General features: G+C 44.5%; 1 protein-coding gene across 20 annotated transcripts in view; it reads left to right on the top strand.

Moving 5' to 3' along the window:
* The window catches only part of Cacna1d (calcium voltage-gated channel subunit alpha1 D), a 428,745-nt gene that overhangs the window by 111,796 nt on the left and 294,650 nt on the right, over positions 1-22,299 (top strand). For 13 of the 20 annotated variants that reach the window (XM_076931332.1, XM_076931327.1, XM_076931331.1 and 10 more), the window contains exons 1-3: positions 8,953-9,400; positions 11,449-11,758; positions 15,636-15,741. In XM_076931332.1, coding sequence (XP_076787447.1) covers positions 9,334-9,400; positions 11,449-11,758; positions 15,636-15,741 — 483 coding nt within the window. In that variant the 5' untranslated portion in view covers positions 8,953-9,333. Of the gene's footprint in view, positions 1-8,948; positions 9,401-11,448; positions 11,759-15,635; positions 15,742-22,299 lie in introns of those variants that run through there. The other 7 variants (XM_076931316.1, XM_076931317.1, XM_076931314.1 and 4 more) reach the window with 3 other exon arrangements.

Raw genomic sequence — 22,299 nt, 5'->3', positions numbered from 1 at the left:
GCGTGTGCTACCATGTCTAGCTTTTAAAATGTGGGATCTGAGGGCAGACTCAGGGCTTGTACTTGTAAGGGAAGTGCTGTACCAGCTAAGCCATCCCCTCATCCCGAGTTCCACATTTTACAGATTTTCTGTGGATATATATTACCCTTTGAAGGTATTTTTTTTCTTTACTTTAGATCGAATGTGGTAGGCAGGCAATTTACCACTGGGCTACAGTTCCAGCTTATTAAATTTCCAAGGCTGGCCTTGAACTCATGATTCCTCTGTTTTGGGTCTTGAGCAGCCAGGCTTACCAACATGTATCACATGTTTGGCTTACACTACTGCTCACTTCTATGGGTTTTGTTTGTAAGGGAAAAAATTAAGGAAATGAAAACTGTTTTTACATTTTTGAGATGGGACTTTATACTGCCAGACAGACCTTGAATTTGTAAACCCCCTGCCTCGGCCTTTGGAGTAGCTGCAATGAAAGGTCTGTGTGGCTATGCCCAGCTGTGGAGAGTCTTGATATCCCAGTAATTTTCTATGCAATGCTCCCTTTTAAATATTTTAATTTAAAAGTTAAAAAAAAAACTTATGCTAAGTATCAAAGATTTGTGATTCAGATTTTATTTTATTTTTTTAAATAGCTGGAAATCTGGGTCTACATATATAGCAATACTGTGGGAGATACTGGTGACATTTAAACTTTGGTTTTATGTTGTGAACTGAGTATTTAAACAACTGCTCTGAAGAAACAAAAAGGAAACTATAATGTTTGAACTATAAAATTTCTGACGTGTGTTTACTCTCTGGATCTCTGTAACAACTTCCTGTCCTTATAAACTCACCCTTATGCTTGCCTGGGTACAGATTGGCGTTATTTTTCCTTTGCAGTGTATGATTGTCCCAGTGTTGTTTCCAGTAGCTGGCCCGTGCTGTTAACCTGAACTTGGCTGTGCTTTAGTGGTGTTAGTTAGGTTCCTATGCTGTCACATGTGCAGTGGACAAACGCTTATCTTACTCTTATCTCAGATCTATGATATCTGCTGGGGGGTATTGACATTAACAGTTGAATCCTAAATGCTAAAACACGTGCTTGGTATCAAAGTAGAACAAAATACAAACCCTATTGTGGTCCACTGATTTTGGATTACGTTGAAGGACAGAATGATGTTAATTTAAAGGGGAGATCCATTTCAGTACAGTGGATGATATCTTACTTGGGGAGTGATGTTCTAAAGCACCTTCCTCCACCTTTCTTTCTCTAACTGGGTCTACTTAAGCTAAACACCCAGGTTATGTGTTTCAACTTGATGAGTGTGCCAGAGGATGCACACTTTTTGCAACTAATCAGTACAATTATCCTTGGTGTGTTTTTTTCTTTTTTCTTTTGGAGGAAGGCAGGGTCTCACTATAGAGTTGAGGCTGGTCTAGAATGTATCCTGATCCTCCTGTCTCAGTCTCTATGTGTTGTGTTTGATTACAGATATTGTGATTGATTACAGACACCTAATCTCATTGTGACTGGGCTTGCCCCAGCTTTTAAACTGAGGAAACAGAGGCCCTAAGAAGTGAATGACTACTCCCCCTCCCCCCAAATATAGCTAGGTATAGCCAGGTTTTGAGTCTAAATCCACTTGAGTGTAAAGTCCAGCTTCTCTGGTATGACATATTAGAATATTAAGACCCCTCAGAGATCACGTGTCACAACCGATTTATTTCACAGATGGGAAACATAAGAATCATGGGTAATGGGATACAGCTTGTGTATATCAAATGCTGCCAGGATTTCCCAACTAGGGAAGTAGGGATTTGGTGCATTAGACAGTGATGGTTTAAAAACTGGGTTAAGGGAGATGGGAATGAACCAGTTAAAGGGACCTCAATTATTCTTGTCTGATGTGGGCTGTACTTGATGGAAGAGAAAGACCAGCTGGACTCTTCTTTCGCTGGGGCCGAAGTGTGAAGAAAGGACTGCAAGTTTTGTTGGGTGGGATCTTAGCAGGTTATCAAGACTCTCCACAGCTGAGCACAGCCATGCAGGCCTTTCATCCCAGGAGAAATCCTGGTGGTGGGAGACAGCAAGGCTGAAGGGAGTATGGATGCCTAGTTATACTCCAGGATAGGGAGGGACCTTCTCTCTCTGAAAGCTACCTCCTACATGGCTGGTGTTTTGTTGTTGTTGTTTTCCTCCTGCCTAATCTTAGAATAATGTTGCCCTTGGCAATAACTTCAGTTAATAACTTTTAATTGACCCATCAGACCTTCCTGCATTCTGCAAATCTTTCTTACTGCCCGCCCCCCCACAGTCTTGCTTACTATAGACAGAGCTATTTTCGTGACACACAACTCTGATATTTTCCTGCTTAAAAGTGGCCTGAGAAGCATGATTACCTGCATCCAAAGTGTGGTCTATAGACTCCCAGAGGTAGCAAATAAAATTGTAGGAAGCTTAATTAAATTAGAAATAAACAATAAATAACTGGTTTTTGTTGTTGTTGTTGATTGTTTTTTTTTTTTTTTAGTTTAAGCATGTCCCAGGTACCAGTTAGGCACCCTGTATATTATCTGATAACTCGACCTGGGATGGGGGAGGGGATATTCCTTCTAAGGGATCTTGGAAGTCAAACTTGTTTTCATAGCAACATTAAGACTTACATGACTTTTCTACTATGTTGGTATTTGTACTGACAATACAGAATCAGCAACAGCTAAGTGTTGTTGTTGTTTTTACATTAACTAAGATAGTGACAACAAAGTGAGCTGCACATTATTCTCACCACGCATGTGCACCCAGACAACACATACGCACACGCACGCGCATATAACAGAACCCAAAGTTTGTTTTACTTAGAAAACTCCTTGGGGTTGGGGAAATAGCTAACTTGGTAGTGTGTATATCACAGGGACAAGTGTGATCCTCAGCACATATGTAAAAACCCAAGCATAGTGTGTGTGTGTGTGTGTGTGTGTGTGTGTGTGTAGTTGTGATTCTAGCACTGGAGAGACAGAAATAGGCAGATGTTTGGAGCTGGCTGGCCAGCCAGACTAATCTAATTGGAGAGCTCCAGGGCAGGTATCAAAATCTGTCTTCTTAAGACCAAACCCTGGGTTGATGTATGGCCTCTACATACATGTACATGGGTACCTGCTCGTCCCCAAACATGCACACAGAAGCACATGCACACGAACCTCCTTGATGAAGCAGTAAAAATTGCTAACACAGTTAAATCTCAATCCTGTGAGTCTGTCTTATTAACATTCTGGGTGACAAACTGGGACAAATGCATGGGACGCTCCTGCTGCACAGCGACAGCAACACTTGTGGGATGGGCTCCTTTTCCATGGAATATCATTTTTACTGACAAACTTTGGCTCTTCAGACCTAAGTATTTGCCAGATATTTTCTTGAAGATGTAGTGAGCTAGTTACTTCAAAGAAAAAAAAAACTTGACAGTGTTTGTGCCAATTATAAAACTTGAGCTTTCAAGTGAAAATTATAAATCTGAAAAACTTCTCTGTACCACCAAGAGCTTGACAGCTATCCAATATTAAAGATTTTCTGATGAGACTGTTAGTGATAAAAACAAATGTGTTTTTTTATATATATATTATAGGATAAAGTGTGCTGATATTTGGAAAATACGTGTCTCAGTGAACCAGTATTTTCCTAATGACCAATGCCTGGTATTACCAAACCACAGATGGATAAGGGATCTGTTCAAACTGCAATATAGACATGGATTTAGTGTAATAGAGTTAAGTAGGGTTTAAAATTCTACATTTCAAGCAACCTTTAAAGGTAGAGTTGGTGTCACAGCAAAGAATAATACCCATGAGTTCTCTGAAATGGCTACTCAAATGGCCCACCCTTTCCCAACGGCATCTATGGAAGGCTGGGTTTTCATCAGACATTTCGATCCATACAGCTATTGCCCTAGACTGACTGCAGTAACAAATACAGGGAATCTGTCTTTGCTCAGCTAGTTAGTAAAGACATTTATAAAAATGTAAAACATTGTCACTCTTACCTTTATTTTGTTCTGTAAAATGGTTACTTTTCATTGTAAAAAAATCAGAATGTTAACATATCATGATCTTATTACTACTTTAAAGTGTTTTTAAATCCCAGCTTGAATTTTGAATATGGTAAATATCAATAGATAAATCTATATATGGGAACTGTCATAATTTGAAGACTTTACTAGGGTATTTATAGGTATTGCCAGCCTCCAGGAAGACACCCTGAGTAGACAGCTAGAATTAGGGACTCCCCCTGACCCTGGTTTTACATCTTCCTACCCTTCTCTAAGCTCTGTTAGCTGCCAGCCATCTGCCTGCTTTCTCACTTCTGCATTTGTTTATGCCATTGGGACACACAGCCCCAAACTAATTCATTTCTTCTCCTGGTGGTCACTAGGTCAGGGCTATTCTCTCTGCACCAGGGTCTGTGAGTGGAGAGACTCACTCAGACCCAACTTCCCAGTGTGTTTACAGATCTATTCTGCATATAGCCTTCAGGATCCATTTGCTTGTCTCTCTTAATTAGATTTCCTAGTGTGTGAAGGACCTGATTTTCTATTTTATTTTATTTTTTTACCATCAGAGGGCCGGGTGTGCTACAATAAACTTTATGGGATTTTGGTAAATATTAGCTGACAATTTCTAGAGACATCTATGAGCTTTTATGATCCCATGAAAATTAATCAGAATATTTAGTGCCTGCTGTGAGCACCACACTTGGTAGTTGGAGGAGGGGACTCAGGAAATGATCCTTGCTTAAGGACCTGAACTGTGTTTGCAGAGTCAGGATTTACAGCCAAAAATGCAATCACATAAGACACAAAAGCCATGTCACTAAAGAGATAACGGGTGCTATAGGGAAGGGGTGCAAGGTGGGGGGCTCGCACGTTAGGTAGGTGGCTGGAACCATCATGGGAGGCATTTGGTAGGAAGTAGGGACTCCATAGAGGCTTGTTAAATATGAGGGTTTAGTTAGAGGTCAGCAAGGCAGGGATTTCAGGTCAGTGAATAAATTTGAGCCAAGGCAGAGTCAGAAATGAGCACAGCATGTTCACGGCCTAATGAGGAGACTGTTGACCACAGTGAAGGTGAACCATGTGAAAGGGTAGGGTGGATGTGAGGGGAAAGGAGAGGCGGTTTACGGTCTGGGAAGTGACACGTTTTTTGCACACAAGGTGGATAAATAGTGAGGTAGACCAGAGTGATGGAGCATCTAGTTTGGGATGGGAGCAAGGTTGTTGAGGCCATGCTGGGATCAGGACAGGACTCCTGAGATGTAGTGCCACATTTAAAATGCCAGCTCTGCGCCTTTAAGTGGGCATGTTTTATATTTTAAGGGCACAGAGAAGAATACCCAGAATCAGTGTATACAGTGACATAGTTAAGGATTTGCATATAGAACATCTCTTTCTTTCCTTCCTTCCTTCTTTCTTTCTTTTCCTTCCTTTCTTTGCATTAAAAAAATGATTAAATTTACTCTTGGACAATTTCGATTTACAATAGTGCATTCCGTTTACTCCAAGTTCCACCCTCTGCTGCATCTCCCTCTTTCTGTGGCCTCCTTCCTTCCAGTGCCATCTCCCTCCTCCCACTGTGGTCCTAGCCTCTTCCCTAGAGGTCCCTTTTTTGTCACATTTAGGTCTTTTGTTCTTTGTTTGTGATCCTCCGATTCTGGCTGACTTTGGAACTATTCAGTGGAACTTGGTGGGCTCGCTGTTTGGTCCACAATTGAAGGTGATGACTGTCCCTCCACTAGAATCCATTAGAATAGATATCTTTCATTTTGGCCTTTCCTTGTGTCTCATTAGCTCAGTGCTACGTGGTTGTGTGGTTTGGGGCAAGCCAGTTCCTAGGTGTCACTTGTCATCTGCAAATATGAATATTTACAGTATTTTACTCATTGGCTTTTCATGGGAATTAAGTGAGCCAACACCTGCAAGTGCTTGCATTAGAACTCATCATACAGAAAACCTCAAAAAATATTAGCCACCACCTATTTTCCCAATAATTTACCTTATCATAGGAATATATGTATATTTAAATTATTCAAGTATGCCAAAGCATACAGAACTATGTAGAATGGAAAAACAAACAAACAAAAAAACCCAAAAAACAAAACCCCCCAAAAAGCCAAAAAACAAAAAACAATTTCTGCCTCATAAAAGAAAAAAAGAAATCCTCAAACCCTCAAAATTTGATGATGATGATGCAAAAAATGGGAGCTCCAAACTTCAACTCCAAGCTCTCTTGAGATACCTACTGCTCAGAGGGCAAAAGCATTTAATACCAAATTGGAGCACCTGTGTTCAGTCCTGCCCCCTTCACCCTACATGGTGGAGCACCTGTGTTCAGTCCTGCTCCCTTCACCCCTACATGGCATAATGATAGCTATTTCTAGAACGTTGTTCCTGGGAATTCCACATACACACAAGTAAATAAAATTATATACACACATATGTATATATATGTATGTATACATATGTATGTATATATATGTATATATATATATATCCTTCAATTCCATATGCTTATTTGTATCATGAGTGTAGAACCAACACCCGCACAGTTTAATCCTGCCAACTCTCAGTTAAAACCCCTTCATTGGTTCCCACTGCAGAGGAGCCAGGTGTGATGTTAGCCAGTCACTAAACAGCCTTCTTCCAGTGGTCCTGAGACCCCCACCTCCCTGATTCTACACTACTTGTGCACTCGTTGATTTTCAAACAGATGCCACCCACACATTAATCTCTTTTGTGCCTCCATTTTTCCCACAAGTTGTTCTTCCTGCTCTGTTAAATCAGACCCATTTTTAATAGAAACAAACTTTTAGGTTTACAGGGAATTTACATAGTAGGTAGATGTCTCCAACAGTTTCTCTTAGAATTACATCTTGGGTTGCCGCACATATGTTACCATTGTTGAACCAGTACCAGTGGGTTATTATTAACTCCAGCCCACAGTTATATCATGGTTCAGTTTTGTGGTGCACAGGTCTATGGCTTCTGACAATCAAATAATGCTGTATGTCATCATCATTATGGTGACATACAGAATAGCTTCATTGCCCTGTGGTCCACCTCTTCTCCCTCCTTAGTTAAGCAGTTAAGAGAACTGGGAAAACTTCTCAGAGTCCTTCAATTACAGGACTCCATAGGATTCTTTCATAGTGCTTCCTTGCACTTGGTATAGTGCAGCTTCTGCTCCCTTCAGTAGATGGTTTGTCCTTGAGGAAGGGGCTGCACCACATAGATCTAACCCGGTAACACCTAGCCTAGACAATTGCTCTTACCAGATGTCTAGTGAACTGAATTGAACTGTGGGCCAGTGTTAGCAAGACATTTTCTGTAGAAGTCTCCAAAGGCTGAGCTTTAGACCTGGAATTCTTATAGTAATACGTGCTTCCTTGAAAATCTGACCTATCAAAGGGTAAGTTCTTGCATCCTTTTTGATTTCAGCTAAGCACCAGCACAGGTGAGGTTGCTCAGACCAGCTTTCTGTTACACAAGCCAGGGGCTATTTCCCAATGTTGCCACTCTCCAAAAAGCAAAGTTAAAAAGCAGGCAAGCATGGTTGTTTTCCTCTTTCCTTACTAGATATCCCTCTCTCAGGAAGACCCCTGGAGAGTCATTCTTCCCAGGTGGATCCCCCCCCTCCCGCACCCCCTCCCCCAAACAATCAGAGATGCTCAGTGTGTTGTCTTTGAGCATGGAGCACCTTCCCAGAAACATTTATTTTCTTAATTCATGCTAAGCCTTTTGCTTTAAAGACACTGTTCTCAAACGTTCTAAAACTCAGTAGGAACAAGCAGATCCGAACAAAGGCAAATAAATCGAATCCTGCAAACTAACAAAGCAGACGCCTTTCCCCAACAGCCAGCACAAAGCTAAAAGAAAAATATCAGTCACCACTAGATACAGTATTTCCCCCTCTAGCCAGGAGCTGGGGCCTGTAGACCTTCCCCACTCCAAACAGGAGGCCGAGAAGGTACAAAAACAAAGTATTCATGCCTAAAGGAGTCATCAATTTGAGCTGCACAGTCTACCTCTCCGCACTATCGGTTAGAAAGACCTTGGCTGTTACTTCTCTGTACCTGCCTCCAAACACACGTGGAGGTGATGGCGAGAGGGAGGGAGCCCACGACCACGTATGCATAAGCGAGGGAGGAGGGGATTCAGGGCTGAGGGCAGTTCCCTGAGGACAGTCAGTGCTCCCTAAAGAGCAAGGCTCCCCTGTTCCTCTGCACCCCAAAACTGGAGGAAACGGTGTGAGGGCAGGGGGACGCCCGTCCGGTCCAGGCAGAGCCCTCGAACCTTGAGCTTTGATGTTGCAGCAGCGATCGCCTGCGGGCACCTGGGTTCCGGGGGTGGGGTGGGGGGTCTCCCCCAGGTGTGCAGAGAGTGGAGGCCACCAGAGCCAGCCCAGCGGACCCCAGGAGCCCCAGCAGCCTCCATGCAGAGGAGCGGCGCATCGGCGCCCCTAGCAGCAGGCACGGGGCCCCACGGGCCTGGCTCCGGGAAGGGGCGCCCGCGCGGCGGCACCGAGGGGGTTAACCGGGAGGCCAGCAGCCGCAGCGCGCTTAACCCTGGGTCAGCCGCGCCAGCCCGGGGGTGGCGGCGTCCGACTCGCGCGCCGTGGAGTCCGGGGGGCTCGTGGGCCGCAGGCCGGCAGCTGGGGCGCGGCGCGGCCGGTGGGAGGCCCGGGCGCGCGGGGGAGGGCGGGGGACGGCGGCGGCGGGCGCGCAGCGTCGCCAGGGCGAAGCCGGCGTGCAGCGCGGCGCGGCGGGCGCGGAGCGGGCGGGCAGGCGGGCGAGCGCCTCCGTCCCCGGATGTGAGCTCCGGCTGCCCGCGGTCCCGAGCCAGCGGCGGCGCGGGCGGCGGCGGCGGCGGCGGGGCACCGGGCACCGCGGCGGGCGGGCGGACGGGCGGCATGGGGGGCGCGCCGAGCGGCCCGGGCGGCCGGGCGGGCACCACCGCGGTGTCCCTCCGCTAGAGGAGGGGACCAAGCCAATTCTCCTTTGCAGCAAAAAAATATATATGTATATTACATGTATATATTACTAAGATAATATATACATCTGATTTTATTTTTTACAAAAAGTTTATTTTGCTCCATTTTTCAAAAAAAGAAGGAGCGTGGGTGGCAGGCGGTTTTTATAAATTATCCTTATTTTTGGTTATTTGTCTCTGTCCTTCCCCACCCCCTGCTGAAGCGAAAATAAGGGCAGGGACCGCAGCTCCTACCTATCTGTAACCTCCCATACCCGTTCCCCCCTCCCTAACGCTGAGCATAGTGCCCTGCACACAGTAGGCGCTCAATAAATGCTCGTGGATGATGATGATGATGATGATGAAAAAAATGCAGCATCAACGGCAGCAGCAAGAGGACCACGCGAACGGTGAGCAGCCAGAGCCTGGGTACCCGCTGCCAAACCTCTTCCTATCATGATCCTAATCTTCCCACCCCCCACCCCCATCCCCGTTGCTTTGGGTGGGTTGAGGGGGTTGGAGATGATGCTTTTGGCTTGGTGTCATCTACATAGAAAGTGGCGATGCGCGGCAGCTACTCCGTTCTCCTCTTCGGGCCCTGAATGTCAGAGTTAATTCTGCATTTGCTGGGGTGGGGGCGGCCATTGAGTGTGTGGAGTACTGTGCAGCCAAGGGGCGAGAGTGAGGTGATTCGGGTTCAGTGTCCTCGGGCTCAACTTTCCTCTTTCATCGCCACTGAGCGATGATGGAAGAGGAGGTGTTAGTCTTCAGCCTGAGCCCCTTTTCCAGCCTCCCCCCTCCACCCCCCCTCCCCGCGCCTCTGGTTGACTAAGAAGAAGGTCCCCAGTAGCATCAGGAAAATTCTAGGATTGTTCCACTTTTACCCCTTAGGTCGCTTGGTAAAGCGCACACCCATCATCTCATGGGAGAAGCCCCGGGTCTTGGGATCTGGGGGAACAGGGTCGGGTGAAGCGTGTATCCCGCTCCCTGTGCCTCCTGTGCACACGTCGGTAACCTAGCAATGCCCAGAGAGTTGCTGCCGCTGTGGGGCTCTGCAACTAAGCCCTGGCCATGGCACCACGTGCAGTTTCCACACCAGCGGGGCCGGTTTTAAGAAGGTTGGGGTGCTTTTGGCCAGGTTCCCTCTGTGAAGGTAGTTGGCATCTCCCAACCCTGGTTTTCTTAAAGCCTTTCCCGGTGGGTGAACGCTTCTCAAAGGAAACGCAAAATTAGTCCCTGATCTCAGATTGAGTGCCACCTGCCTGCTTTGCTTCTGTCCCAGGTTCCTAGGACAGTAGGGCAGGAGACCTGTGCTTGCTTTGACTCTTTACTTAGTGATAATTGGGTTTGCAAATGCCCGGATCTCCAACCTCTCTGCCACCACTCTCACTTTGACATCTGCTTCAGCAGAGGTGATGGTGGCCCAACGTGGGCACCTGTGAGACCTTCCGAGGAATGGCCAGACCCATAGTGAGGCAAGCTCCGCACATGAAGAAACACTGCCCCCCCCTCCCCCACCCCCGCCTTTGAGTATTTTGCTTGTGTGTACTGGGATGCTACTCTATACTGAGATAATTCTTGCATAGGCCTTAAGGTTCCCTGGCATAATGCACCCTGTGTCTTAGGTGTAGGGGTGCAGGCTGACTGGATGCTGGCTTGGCTGCTGTTGCTGCAATTTAAAAAAGAAAGAAAGAAAGAAAGAAAGAAAGAAAGAAAGAAAGAAAGAAAAAGAAAGAAGCCCTAAAGATGTTTTTCTGTTTTCAAAAGCTTGTGGAGGAAATGAATCCCAAGCATCATGAATTTTCATTTGTAGGAAGTGTTAGTGCATAATCTAGATATTTGTTATGGGGCTTTTGGTATCGCCTGGTGCCAGTGAAGAGGTTTTTTTTTTTTTTTTTTTTTTTTTTTTTTTTTTTTTTTTTTTTTTTTTTTTTTTTCCATGTAGAAAAAAATGCGTTTATGGCTGTGGAAAGCTGTTGGAGAAACACCCTAAAATGGTTAAGATTACTGAATTATTGGCGCTCTCTCTCTCTCTCTCTCTCTGTGTGTGTGTGTGTATGTATGAATGTATGTTGATAATTAATTTTAGAGAAAGGCAGTTATATGTATCTGTTAGGCCGTGAGAGATGTGTTTTCCAAGTCAGAAAAGATACAGGATCTATGTGAGAATAGCCTCAGTTTGTCAGAAGAGATGCACTAAAAGATTCCTTTTGAAGACAGAGGTATGGAAGAGTACCAATGTGGTTAGGTGTGGCACAACATTTGACCCTGCATGACTGATGCTCAGAGCACAGCTCTGCTGACTTTTGCATTGCCTGGCCAACCCCACTACTTGTAACATAAGGTTCAAAATGGGAAACACAAGATGGGAGACACTTTTGCTTTTTAAAAAGATAGTATGGATTGAAGTCTTTTATTTTTCCCCAAAAGAAGTAATCTCTTTTCTTCTTCTCCTCAGAGGCAAACTATGCAAGAGGCACCAGACTCCCTGTTTCTGGTGAAGGACCAACTTCTCAGCCGAACAGCTCCAAGCAGACTGTCCTGTCTTGGCAAGCTGCGATCGATGCTGCCAGGCAGGCCAAGGCCGCCCAGACCATGAGCACCTCTGCACCCCCACCTGTAGGATCTCTCTCCCAAAGAAAACGTCAGCAATATGCCAAGAGCAAAAAACAGGGTAACTCGTCTAACAGCCGACCTGCCCGTGCCCTTTTCTGTTTATCCCTTAATAACCCCATCCGAAGAGCCTGCATTAGTATAGTGGAATGGAAGTATCCTTTTTCTGTGGGAAGTCTTTCTCATTTGCCATCTGTGCTTCAAAAAGATTTGCTTTCTGCAGTGACACTTCTCAGAGCCTTAGCAGTCTGGAATGTGAGCAGTAGAGGAAACTGTAGGCAAGGGGTTTCATGGGCTAAGGCTTCCTGTCTCCTCAGCTTGTAGAGGGTGGCTCCATGAGTATATTTAGCCTCTCTCTCTCTCTCTCTCTCTCTCTCTCTCTCTCTCTCTCTCTCTGTGTGTGTGTGTGTGTGTAGTGCTGGGGGGAGATGGAGTGAAGGCTGCAACTTCAAAGTGGTAGGGCATTAAAATATGAATGTGACCTTTGGTCATAGGATCCTGCATAGGTTTAAAGCTGTCATTATTTTGGAGGCAGTTGTATGCATTTTAATTTGTTGAAAAAATTTGGTATGCTGATTCAAAAAAAAAAAAAGGATGAGACTATCTCCAGTCTGTACTGGAAATGACTTTTAGTGGAATCTTCTGGTTCCAATGACTAAAATTTGCTTGGACAGCTACAGTGAATGCCATGGTTGCTTCTGGCTCTGCTATTTGCTGCTTCTAATTGTTCAGGTAGCTACATGAACATTTGCTTCATAGGGAGGGGTTACTTTTGATATTATTACTACTACTATTACTATTATTTTTATTTATTAGCTGATCAATGCTATGACTTCCTGACATTTCTTTTTGATAAGGTTAAAAATAAAGAAAAAAGCCATGCATGCAGGAGAGGCTGGTGAGCATGGCTTCTTCCAAGCCCTGTGAGCGACAAAGCAGCACTCCAGGGGAGGAGCTGACAGGTGCTACATATGTCTATGTATGTATATATCGAGATTATATATATATATATATATATATATATATATATATATATATATATATTTGGACTGGCCTAAGGTTACATTTCTGAGTGTCTGCATTTTTAAAGCTGAACTTTGATGGGGATGGTTGCCATGCCCCAGATCTTAGGAAACAGTATTGCCTCTACCTGCTTCTTTCCTTCTCCAGTCCTGGGAACCAGGCTCTAGTGACTGCCACCCACTAGAAAGGCTGACTGAAACCTTCTCTTGAGCCCATGCTTTGTAATTAATCATATGCTTTTTTGCTCTGGGTAAAATAAAGCATTTCACTTTCCCAGAAGGGTGTTTGGGCTGACGAGCCCTCTGAGTAGTTCCTTGGCAGCAGGTAGGGGTGTGTGTGCATGGAGCTTTCCTCAGTAGGCTCAGGGAAAGGAGAAGCCATGTTGAAAGACTGCTGGGTGACAGCTAGAAAGTGGGGCTGAAGACCCCTAAAAATCTAGCTTCCCACCATGGCAGCTGCCTGCGAGGTCTCTGTCCTAGCTTGCTTATCTTGTCTGCTCATGGACAGGAGTTAAAATGAAGCAACTGTCTAGAAAGGTTTTGGAGAGAACAGCTGAACGTCAGGGCAAGATTTGAAGGTTTTCACGTGCTTTTTCTTTTTTAGCACAGATGTCTCTCCTCTAGAGTGAGTTATGGCATCTCTTGCATACTTGGGGCTGTGCGTGTGCGTTTTCTCTTCAAATTCTCTAGTCTGAGGACAGAGCTCTCATATAGGCCAAGAGGAGGCTGCTAAGTGAGGGTGTGCTTAGGTGGTCCTACAGGAGTGGAGAGGCAGCAGCTGCATGTGCTGCAGACATGTTCTTCTCCTGAGGTTGGTGTGAGGTGACTCAGAGTAAGCAGGGGCCCCTGAGCAGGGACGTTCCTCTTATGTGGAGTGAGGTGCTGTCTCACTTCACGCATAGGAGTTTGTACATAACAGTTTATATATAGTCAGCGAATTCCTGGATCTCACCACTAGCTCTCTTTCTTGACTTACCAAATGCAAGTGTGTATACAGGGATTTAGGAGACATGGCTGCCAGTTCAGGATGCCCATGTACAATTTCTATAACAGGTAGATATTAAATGACCCCCTTCTATTTTAGGGAACAGGTTATGGACATCCTTCAGCAGCTCAGTAATGCCCAGTTAGCCCTGGGAGAAACCAGTCTGCCTTTGTAGGCTGGCAGGGGTTAGGGGGTGAGATGGTCCCCATGTAAGAAGTAGCTGCTGGCTCAGACCCACCCACTTCTTACAGTGGTAAGATAGGCTCCTCTTCTGTCTGTTGACTGAGTACTGCCAAGAACAAGACACCTCAAAGGCTTATGTTTAGCCTTCCCTCACAGCACAGTACTAGCAGTTCTCAGAGGAAGAAAGATGGTGTGGGGGATGGGAAGCACAAGTGGGTCTTGATGGGAATGACTTCAGGGCTGTTGACTTACAGAGGGGACCTGCTAAGAGAGAGGGAGAGGGGGAGGGGGAGGGGGAGGGGGAGGGGAACGGGAAGGGGAGGGGTAAGGGTAAGGGGAGAGGGAGGGGGAGGGAGAGAGAGAGAGAGAGGGAGGGAGAGAGAGAGAGAGAGAGAGAGAGAGAGAGAGAGAGAGAGAGAATGAGAGAATGAGAGAATGAGAGAGAATGGAAACGGAACCCTGAAGTCTTCCTAAAGTCAGATCCCAGGGCACAAGATTTTATAACTGAGTTGAGGAATCGATATGATTAAAGCTAACTGGCTTAAAAATAAACCCATCAAAGTTAGTAAGAGGATAATACTATTCCTGTCCTTATTCCAGGGAGTTATCTGAGCTCTCCAAAGGGGTGAGGCTATAAAGCAGAACCCGAAGCAGCTATCTCCGGAGAAGCAAGGGGTATTTGTTTCTTACCACTTGTCACTTTGGGGGTTCCCAGAAGGCCATTGACAGGAGACTGTTCCCAGCCCTGAGTCTTCAGCACCTAGTGGGATTTAGTAAAACTGCTGCCTCACCTCTTGTGGATGAGTGTTGTATATAACACTGTTGAAATTCAAACCCAGGAATTGCAGATTAGTTCAGTGCTCAACAAACTCACTGTTTGGAAAAAGGCCGAAAAACAACCATTTGGGTGGATGTCAAACTTGGTGTTGCCAGTTTTGACAATACCTTTTACTAACAGAATGCTTAGGCAAGCATCTGTTGAAGGCTCTCTCAAAAGGACTCTTCCAGACAGCACTCGGAGATTTTCTTGTTAGAGCCTATTTTGAAAGTGTCTGGTGCTGATTTCTTGTGGCTTTTAAATTTAATTGTTTATAAATTGAACACAGAAACAGCACATTATGAGGTGAGTCCAGCCCAGCTCTAATCTGAAACAGTTATAACTATTGATTACTCTGGTAGAGAAGGCGGAGGAAGGGAACTGGCAGCCTGATCATCACAGCATCCAAGGTACTGGGACATGTAACACAGGGTCACAGAGAGGAGGTAGATGGTCCTATGGCTTTGCCTGAATTAATCCCAGTCAGGAGTTTAGACTGTCCCAGCCAGGAACAGCCTCTGAGAAAATGGCTCTAACACAGTGACAAGAACCTATGGGAGAGGTCTCTGTTGTGGTGGTTATATTTCTGTATCTATGATGGCTGATTTAGTAAGATCCTTGTCACTTTTTAAATTACAGAAAGCAGAGACCTGCTTCACACAATGAGCTAACTGGATGCACATTACTTTCAGGTTTTCATACACAATGAGCACCAAAAGAATGGGTGTAACGTGATCCTTGCAATAGAAGAAAAGGCTGAGGAGAGGTCACAATGAGGAGAGGGGCTGTAGGAGGACCAGAGGAAGGTACTTCTGTTGAAAACCCAGTAGCCACAATAGCCACAGAATGGTGTGTGTGTGTGTGTGTGTGTGTGTGTGTTTCTGTCTGTCTGTGTATGTGTAGGGAGATAGGTGGTGGGTGGGTGATTTTCATTTTACAAACAGCTCAGGTGTGAGATGCTTAGGGGTATAAGAGGGATGGGTAATTTTTGCATAACACATATGTGCCTTAACAAAAACTTTCAGACCATTTGACATATTTATATTATTGGCTATTTTTGCCAATTGTGTGGCCTTAGCTATTTACATCCCATTCCCCGAAGATGATTCTAATTCAACAAATCATAACTTGGTAAGTGACTTGGAACTCCTGTCTGTGACGGTGTATGGCAGTCCTCTGCCTCGGCGACTGAGCTGGCAGACGGGGTCGGCGGATGATGTAGTTTACAACCATGGCTGCTCTGTTTCCCAAAGCTTTGCAGCAGTGGGGTTCTGTGGTTGTTACTGTTTCTTAGATTCAACCTGAATTCTTCGATTTATGCTGAATGAAAGTGTTCAAATCACTTGTATAAATAGAGATGGAACTTTTATGGAAGAAGTTTGTAGAAGGGTTTTAAAATAACTTTTCTCTCTGCACAGGCTTTTGTGTATTATTAGCTTTTAAAAAATGTTAGCTTTAAAAAAAAATCTGGTGTTGTTTTTGAGTGGTGGATCCTGTGGTTAATCTTTCTGATTAATAAGCATTATGATAGATTTTGTATGTGAGCTATTAATGTTTATAGATGTAGAACACAACAAATCTAGGATACAACAAATATAGGATGCAGTTTGGGGAATAAATCAGTATGGCAGTGGAGTTTATACCCCACGGCCTACAAAAATACTCCGAGTAGATTTTAGGACAAATCTATGGTTAAATGCTCCAGGATGCTGTCATATACTTTATTGCCCTCTTAAACATTTATAGTGTGCAAGAGCTGAGAAAAATCTCTGGGAAGTTGTGCAGCTAAAAGGCAGATTTCGTTTTGTTTAACTCAGCTACTCATTGAAGTAATTGGTTATGTATTCTTTAAACTTTTTTTTTTTTTTTTTTTTTTTTGGCAGAAGACTTTAATATTATGGAACTAGTGTTTCATGGAACTTCCTTTGGGAAAAGTTGATAGAGTTTTTAAAAGAAAGGCACTGAAAAACATTGGACTGAAATTTGTATCTTGCCCCATCCAGCTGCCCACTGGGTATATTAGGAGGGTACGTCTCAGACTCTTCTGCATCAGGACTCACTCACATGGCAGTTAAGGGGACTGGCTAAGATCACTAGGCTTATTTAAAACCCCCTGACATTCTGTTGTCTTTTTTTCTATGGTGCAGAGCCATCTCAGGTTTTTTTTTTTTTTTTCTTGGCCTTGCAGCATCCTTCTGGGAAGGGCTCATTTTTTATAGCCGGAAGCCATGCAGAACAGTAGATGAAGGAGGGGGACCAGTGCTGGTAGCAAGAAGCTTGGTTCTCACTCACTCTCTTATTTTAGTTGGTTCCGTTTGATTTGGATCCTTGTGTGGAAGCTGGACATTTTTAACCAAGCAAAGGCTGCAAAGACAAATGCTCTCCATAGTAGGTTCTTCCTGGTCAGGCAGAGCTTGGCTGGCATCCTGAGGTGAAGCTATGTTTTTATGAGTTTGGCTTTCATGGTTTATATTCAGGATTTCTTACGACATTTTCAATGTTGTGTATATTTCAGGTATAACATGATGTCTGTATTTGGGTTTTGGCAGTTTGCTTTCTAAAGAATTAAAAATTTTGACTGTTATTCCTGAAAACTATGGACTAATAGGAGTTTAGCTTGCGTGCGCGCACAAACACACACACACACACACACACACTCACCCTAACTCTGTTGTGAGAGATCACCTGTGGGACTTTGGACATTTTCAGTGATCTTTGGTTCAGTTGTAGACTTTAGATTACCATTTTCTTTCTTTTTTTTTTTTAGATTACCATTTTCAAAAGGAGACTTGAGAGTGGTGGAAAGCCTCTGTCAGTGGGGCTAGGTCACTGTAGTCTAGGCCACAGATGGTGTTAGCCTTGTTACCAAATTTAACGACATGAATGGTGACCCAGTTTGTTGCTTTTTGTAGCTCAAAAGAAATGATTAAACAAACTTAGAAAATAAATACCTTTCAGAGTGGCAGATTAATTTAGACCAATGGAATAATTAATGTAGCTGAATGCATAAGCTAATTAATATTCTGATTTTTTTTCCTCCTAAGGAAATTCAGGATACTAATAGAAATTTCGTCAGTCCATTTGGCAGCTAAGAAGTGATGGGATGGCTAACCCTTTCTTCTTCTCTTGTTGTCCTTCCCAGTGGGTGTTTTCTAGGTGGTTCTGAAGAACTGAGTTTGTTCTGAGGGGAGGTGGTTCATGGATTAGCTTGGACAGCCTTTCTAAAAACCACCATATATATTCCTTTGATTTCTGCATTGAGGATCCCCAACTCAGGTCATTAAAGTCTTGCTTCCACTTGGATGGTCACATGGTTCAATGAGTTTATGCACTGCCTGAAATAAAATTTTTTTTTTTTTGTTTTTTTTTTTTTTTTTTTTTTTTTTTTTTTTTTTTTCCCCCACTATGGGAAGGGAGGATTTGGTGGATTTACCCCTGACTCTGAGCAAGGTCCCATGCCACCTCTGTCTTCCCACTCGGGAATCAGGATTTTTTATTTATTTTTTATTTTTTATACATTTGACCCAATTTGCACCAAAGCGATTGCTCTATTTTTGGGATCAGTTTAGAGGCAGCCGAGCAAAGCTTATTTTTTATCTGTAGTAAATACCTTTCATTTAATGTGAATGACAAAGCAAAGGGCAGAAGCCGACATGGGTTGCAAAGCTGGATGGATAGGGGTTCTGGCAATTTATTTATTTTTTTATTTGCTTGGGAGCTGGCAAGAATTTGTGTGCCAATCCCTTGGGCTGACATGCAGGGATAGCTTATGTCTGATGTCTCTGCCCATTTCAAGTCACTAGTAGTGAAATAAATACTTGTTGGGTAAGAAATGTGACCATCCCCCAGAGTCCAGTCCGTGTTTGGTCTGTGTTATGTGTAAACACATCTAGCTTTGGGGACTTGGAGACTACCTTGGTGGCAACAAGTTTTCCCAGAGTTAGATTATCATTATTATTATTTTAAAGCATGAACGCTAAGTCTCTATGCAGCTTTTATTTGTGGACTTCCAGGGCTGAGCGGAGGCTGAAGCCATGGAAGCAGTGTGGCTCACTGGGTTCCCACGGGAAGAGCCCACCCAGTAGTTGTATTTCCTCTGTTCCATGTAAAGTGTCTTTTCTCTTCTTGCTGGCACCAAGGAAAGAATCTCTTCTGCATCAGGTGTCAGACTGAGAATGATTGCAAATTCAGTATCCCTGGGGTGGACACAGGTTACTCCATTCATGTTCTAGCCTTCGATTTCCTGTAAGCAAACTGATGTGGTTGTACAGTGTACAGTCAGTGCATCTGTTTCTGATTCTCTTCCCCAACTGGCTGCCTCTCACTTCTCTGCCATGCTCAAACTGTCTAAAAGGGGGATTCCCATCTACCCATTGAGAGCATCTTTGCTGCCTACTCCAAACCTCACCTGAAGCTATTGAGGGCACAGCTTCTCCATGGCTCAGCTTCTGTGTGCTTCTCTGTTTAGGTTTAGCAAAGAGGCATATGCAGACCATGCCTCATAAAATACAATTTAAAACTGAACAAAAGTTTTTTTTTTTTTTTTTTTTTTCCACGTCTTTGCCTTCGTCGTGTTGAGGCTCATCTGTTTGTATTTTTATAGTGTTGATACTTTTGCCTCTGTAAAATCCTTCCAACTATCAGATAATTTTCTGGAGTGAACCTGAGACTTCTATTGACCCAATTGCCCACTGAGGAGAGGCCAGACACCGTGGCTTGGGACCACTTGATTTAGCCTGGTTCTTGTTGTTTCACTCTCTGCTCCTCAGCTGCACCTTCTCCATTTGCTCCCCCAAAGCTCTCAAGTGCACCCCTCTTTTACTCGTCTATTTCCTGCCTTTGTCTTATACTGTTTTCTTCCCCCAAGATGACTCCATGTAGCTGCTTAATAATCTCAAACGTAAGTCTCTATATGATAACTTTTCTGACTGGACCTAAAGAGTTGAACAGTCTTATTACTCCTGGGGTACTGAGCATTTTGTCTTATTCAGTAACCCACTTCCAGCTCCTCGACCTGTGCCTGGCACAGTGGTACATAGTAGATGTTTGTAAGTTAGCATTTAGGATGCCAAGTGAACAGGTGTCTCAGGGAAGTACCTCACACTGCCCTTTTTCTGAGCCACATTGAGGGATTTCTTAGGTGAAAGGTCTCTGAGGACTGATTCTTCAGGGGCTCTCAGAGTTTGGGTTCGATGATAGGCTCTTATATATCTGACACTCTGGTTCCGAGAGTGGTTGGGGCCCCTCTGGGAAGCTGTACTTGGGTGTGGACACTTGTCAGTGGGACTGGGATACCACAGTGGCCAGGGCTGCTGTGGGCTGAAGTACTGCGATTGCTTTCTCCCGGTGTCTTGTGGACAGTTGATTTGACAAGCTCATTATACCTGCATGGCCATGCGGTCTAGCCTCTCCTGGCTTTGTGGAGTAGGATGAGGTGTAGCCCAGTACCAAAAACCACTTAGTCTGGTTTATGGGCTTAGCACATAGGATGTGGGTTCTACATTTACCTACTTAGGTCTTAGCTTTCTTAGTGTTGTTTCTATGTAGGCTGCACTTCTTATGGTGATGTTCCTAGCCTGTAGCTGTTTTTCCAGGATAGCTCAAGAGCTTCTTCCTTGGTCCAGCCTTCTCTAACCCTGAGTATTCCCTGCCAATTACCCTCCCTGCCCAAGTGCATGCTTGCTTCCTCACTGGACTCTGCTTAGCATGGTATACTTGCCTACTTACAGACATTGCCTTCTTTCTACCTTGTTCAGTGCTGTAATGTGGGGTGGCTTGTGTGTAGTGGTTCTGCTCAGGGTCGTTGGGGGCACAGAGCCAGCCGTTCTATTGATTAGTTAATAGAATTTGGGTGAAACTGTAATAGGACTTCATAGAGGCTGAGAATGTAGTCTGACTCAGGGCTGTAGCTCTGTGAACTTGGGGCTGCACCTGGCACACAGTAGGCACATCAGGAGACACATGTCACATGACTGAATAAATACAGGAGTGAGCACATCAGGACTCCGTGTGTGCCTTTATAGACCATTAGTTAATTTTCAACAATTGGCTAATGATTAATGTGCTGCTGACTTCTTGTCCAATATTAATGAGATTACAGGAAACACCTGTCAGAGCTCACCTATAATTTCAGGATTGTGTCTTTGTTTCATGGCAAATTAAACTCTTTGTCTCTGAGGCAGCAGAGGGGGATGGCAGTGCTCTGAGGTACTTTCTGAATCCTGCCATAAGCTGGCTCCTGGGTTTGGTGGTGTACAGAGGTTACATGTGAATGATTTCTTTTGGGGGGATTGTCACATTTCATGTGTGGAGAGAGAGCCACAAAAACAGCCGGAGTAGATGACTTACAGTTTAAATGTTGCCTAAAACTGGTCCCATCAGCAAGGTGTGGAGTACTTCATCTCTTTCACTGTGTCATTTTGTTTTGACAAAGGACAGATTGTGAAGCTTGATCTTTTATTGAATGGAACTGACTTGAGCTGAGCACCGATGGTTTTGTAAAACTAGCATCAGCCTTAAAGAGCCAGAGTCCCATTGTTAAAGTTCCTTAAGAAGAACTGTAGCAGAATCTTTACTCGTTTGGCTTCTTCGTTTTTTTAAGAAGCGAATCTCACTGTTGCATTAGGCAGGGAGTCTCCAACGGTCGCTTTACAGCGAGAACATGTAGGTGTATTAGAGGACTGGCCTGAACCCTTTGGGTTATGCCCAAGTGGGCTTAGCTCAAAGAAAAAGTGTGCCTGTTGTTGTTGTTTCTTTTTTGTGGTGTTGGGGGATCTACCCCAGAGTCTGAAGCATGGTACGATGGGTGCTCTACCACAAAGCCATACCCCTCTGTGGTTTATTAACTTGGCTCAGAGAGTGAGCCCAGCTTCAGACACAGCTAGAAAGTGGGGGTTTAAGACAACAGTAGGATTTCATTCAACCCATTGGGCTTCTGAGGCCAGAGTCTTATCGGTTCCTGGAGAGCATCCTCACAGGCTGTCGAGTCCTTCTCCTTAGGTCATTGGGGAAAAGATGTGAGGAGTATGCATTCCCTTCTTAATCTCTGCTCAAGTTTAATATAGTAAAAATGCCTGGGAGGAGGCAGAGACCCTAGAAGCAGAGTGGCGGGCAGTCTGCTTCCTTCAGCAGCTTTCTAATTTTTAATTGTTTTCAAATGTGACAAGTACCTGATTCAGAGGCAATACTTTGCCCAGTGATGAAGACATACGTGTCTTGTTAAATACTGGCGATTGAGGGAGAACTCCTAGATTCCAACAGCCTTTCATCAAAGAAAGGTATTGAGGAGTGACATAGGTCATAGAGACTGTACCCATGCTACTGCTGTCTACATGCAAGCATTGTGACAGAGATGTTGGTACCAGTGTCCCTGGCCCAGCAGGAGCTGCAAGGCCACCCAGGAGGGGCCTTAGAATCCCACTTCTGCCTCCTTTAGAAGTTGCAAGATCCTGTTCTTCAGATCCTGTTCTGTTCATGTGGCGGAGTCAGGAAAATGGTAGAGGGTGTCTTGCCTTTTACATTCAGGAGGGATTGATATTCTCCAGACTGAGGTTCTTGCGGACAGAAAGGATGTTTTCTTGGACAAGTAAAGCTGGGAAATAAATTGTGAGAAAGCTTCGGGTACAGATCAAAGAGGAAGCACTTGAGGTAACCAACCTGCCTCACAGCATCCTGCTTTTAAGTGTGCAC

The sequence above is a fragment of the Arvicanthis niloticus genome, chromosome 3 (assembly GCF_011762505.2).
Source record: "Arvicanthis niloticus isolate mArvNil1 chromosome 3, mArvNil1.pat.X, whole genome shotgun sequence".
Classification (NCBI taxonomy): domain Eukaryota; kingdom Metazoa; phylum Chordata; class Mammalia; order Rodentia; family Muridae; genus Arvicanthis; species Arvicanthis niloticus.
This window is presented reverse-complemented; position numbering and strand designations above follow the sequence as displayed.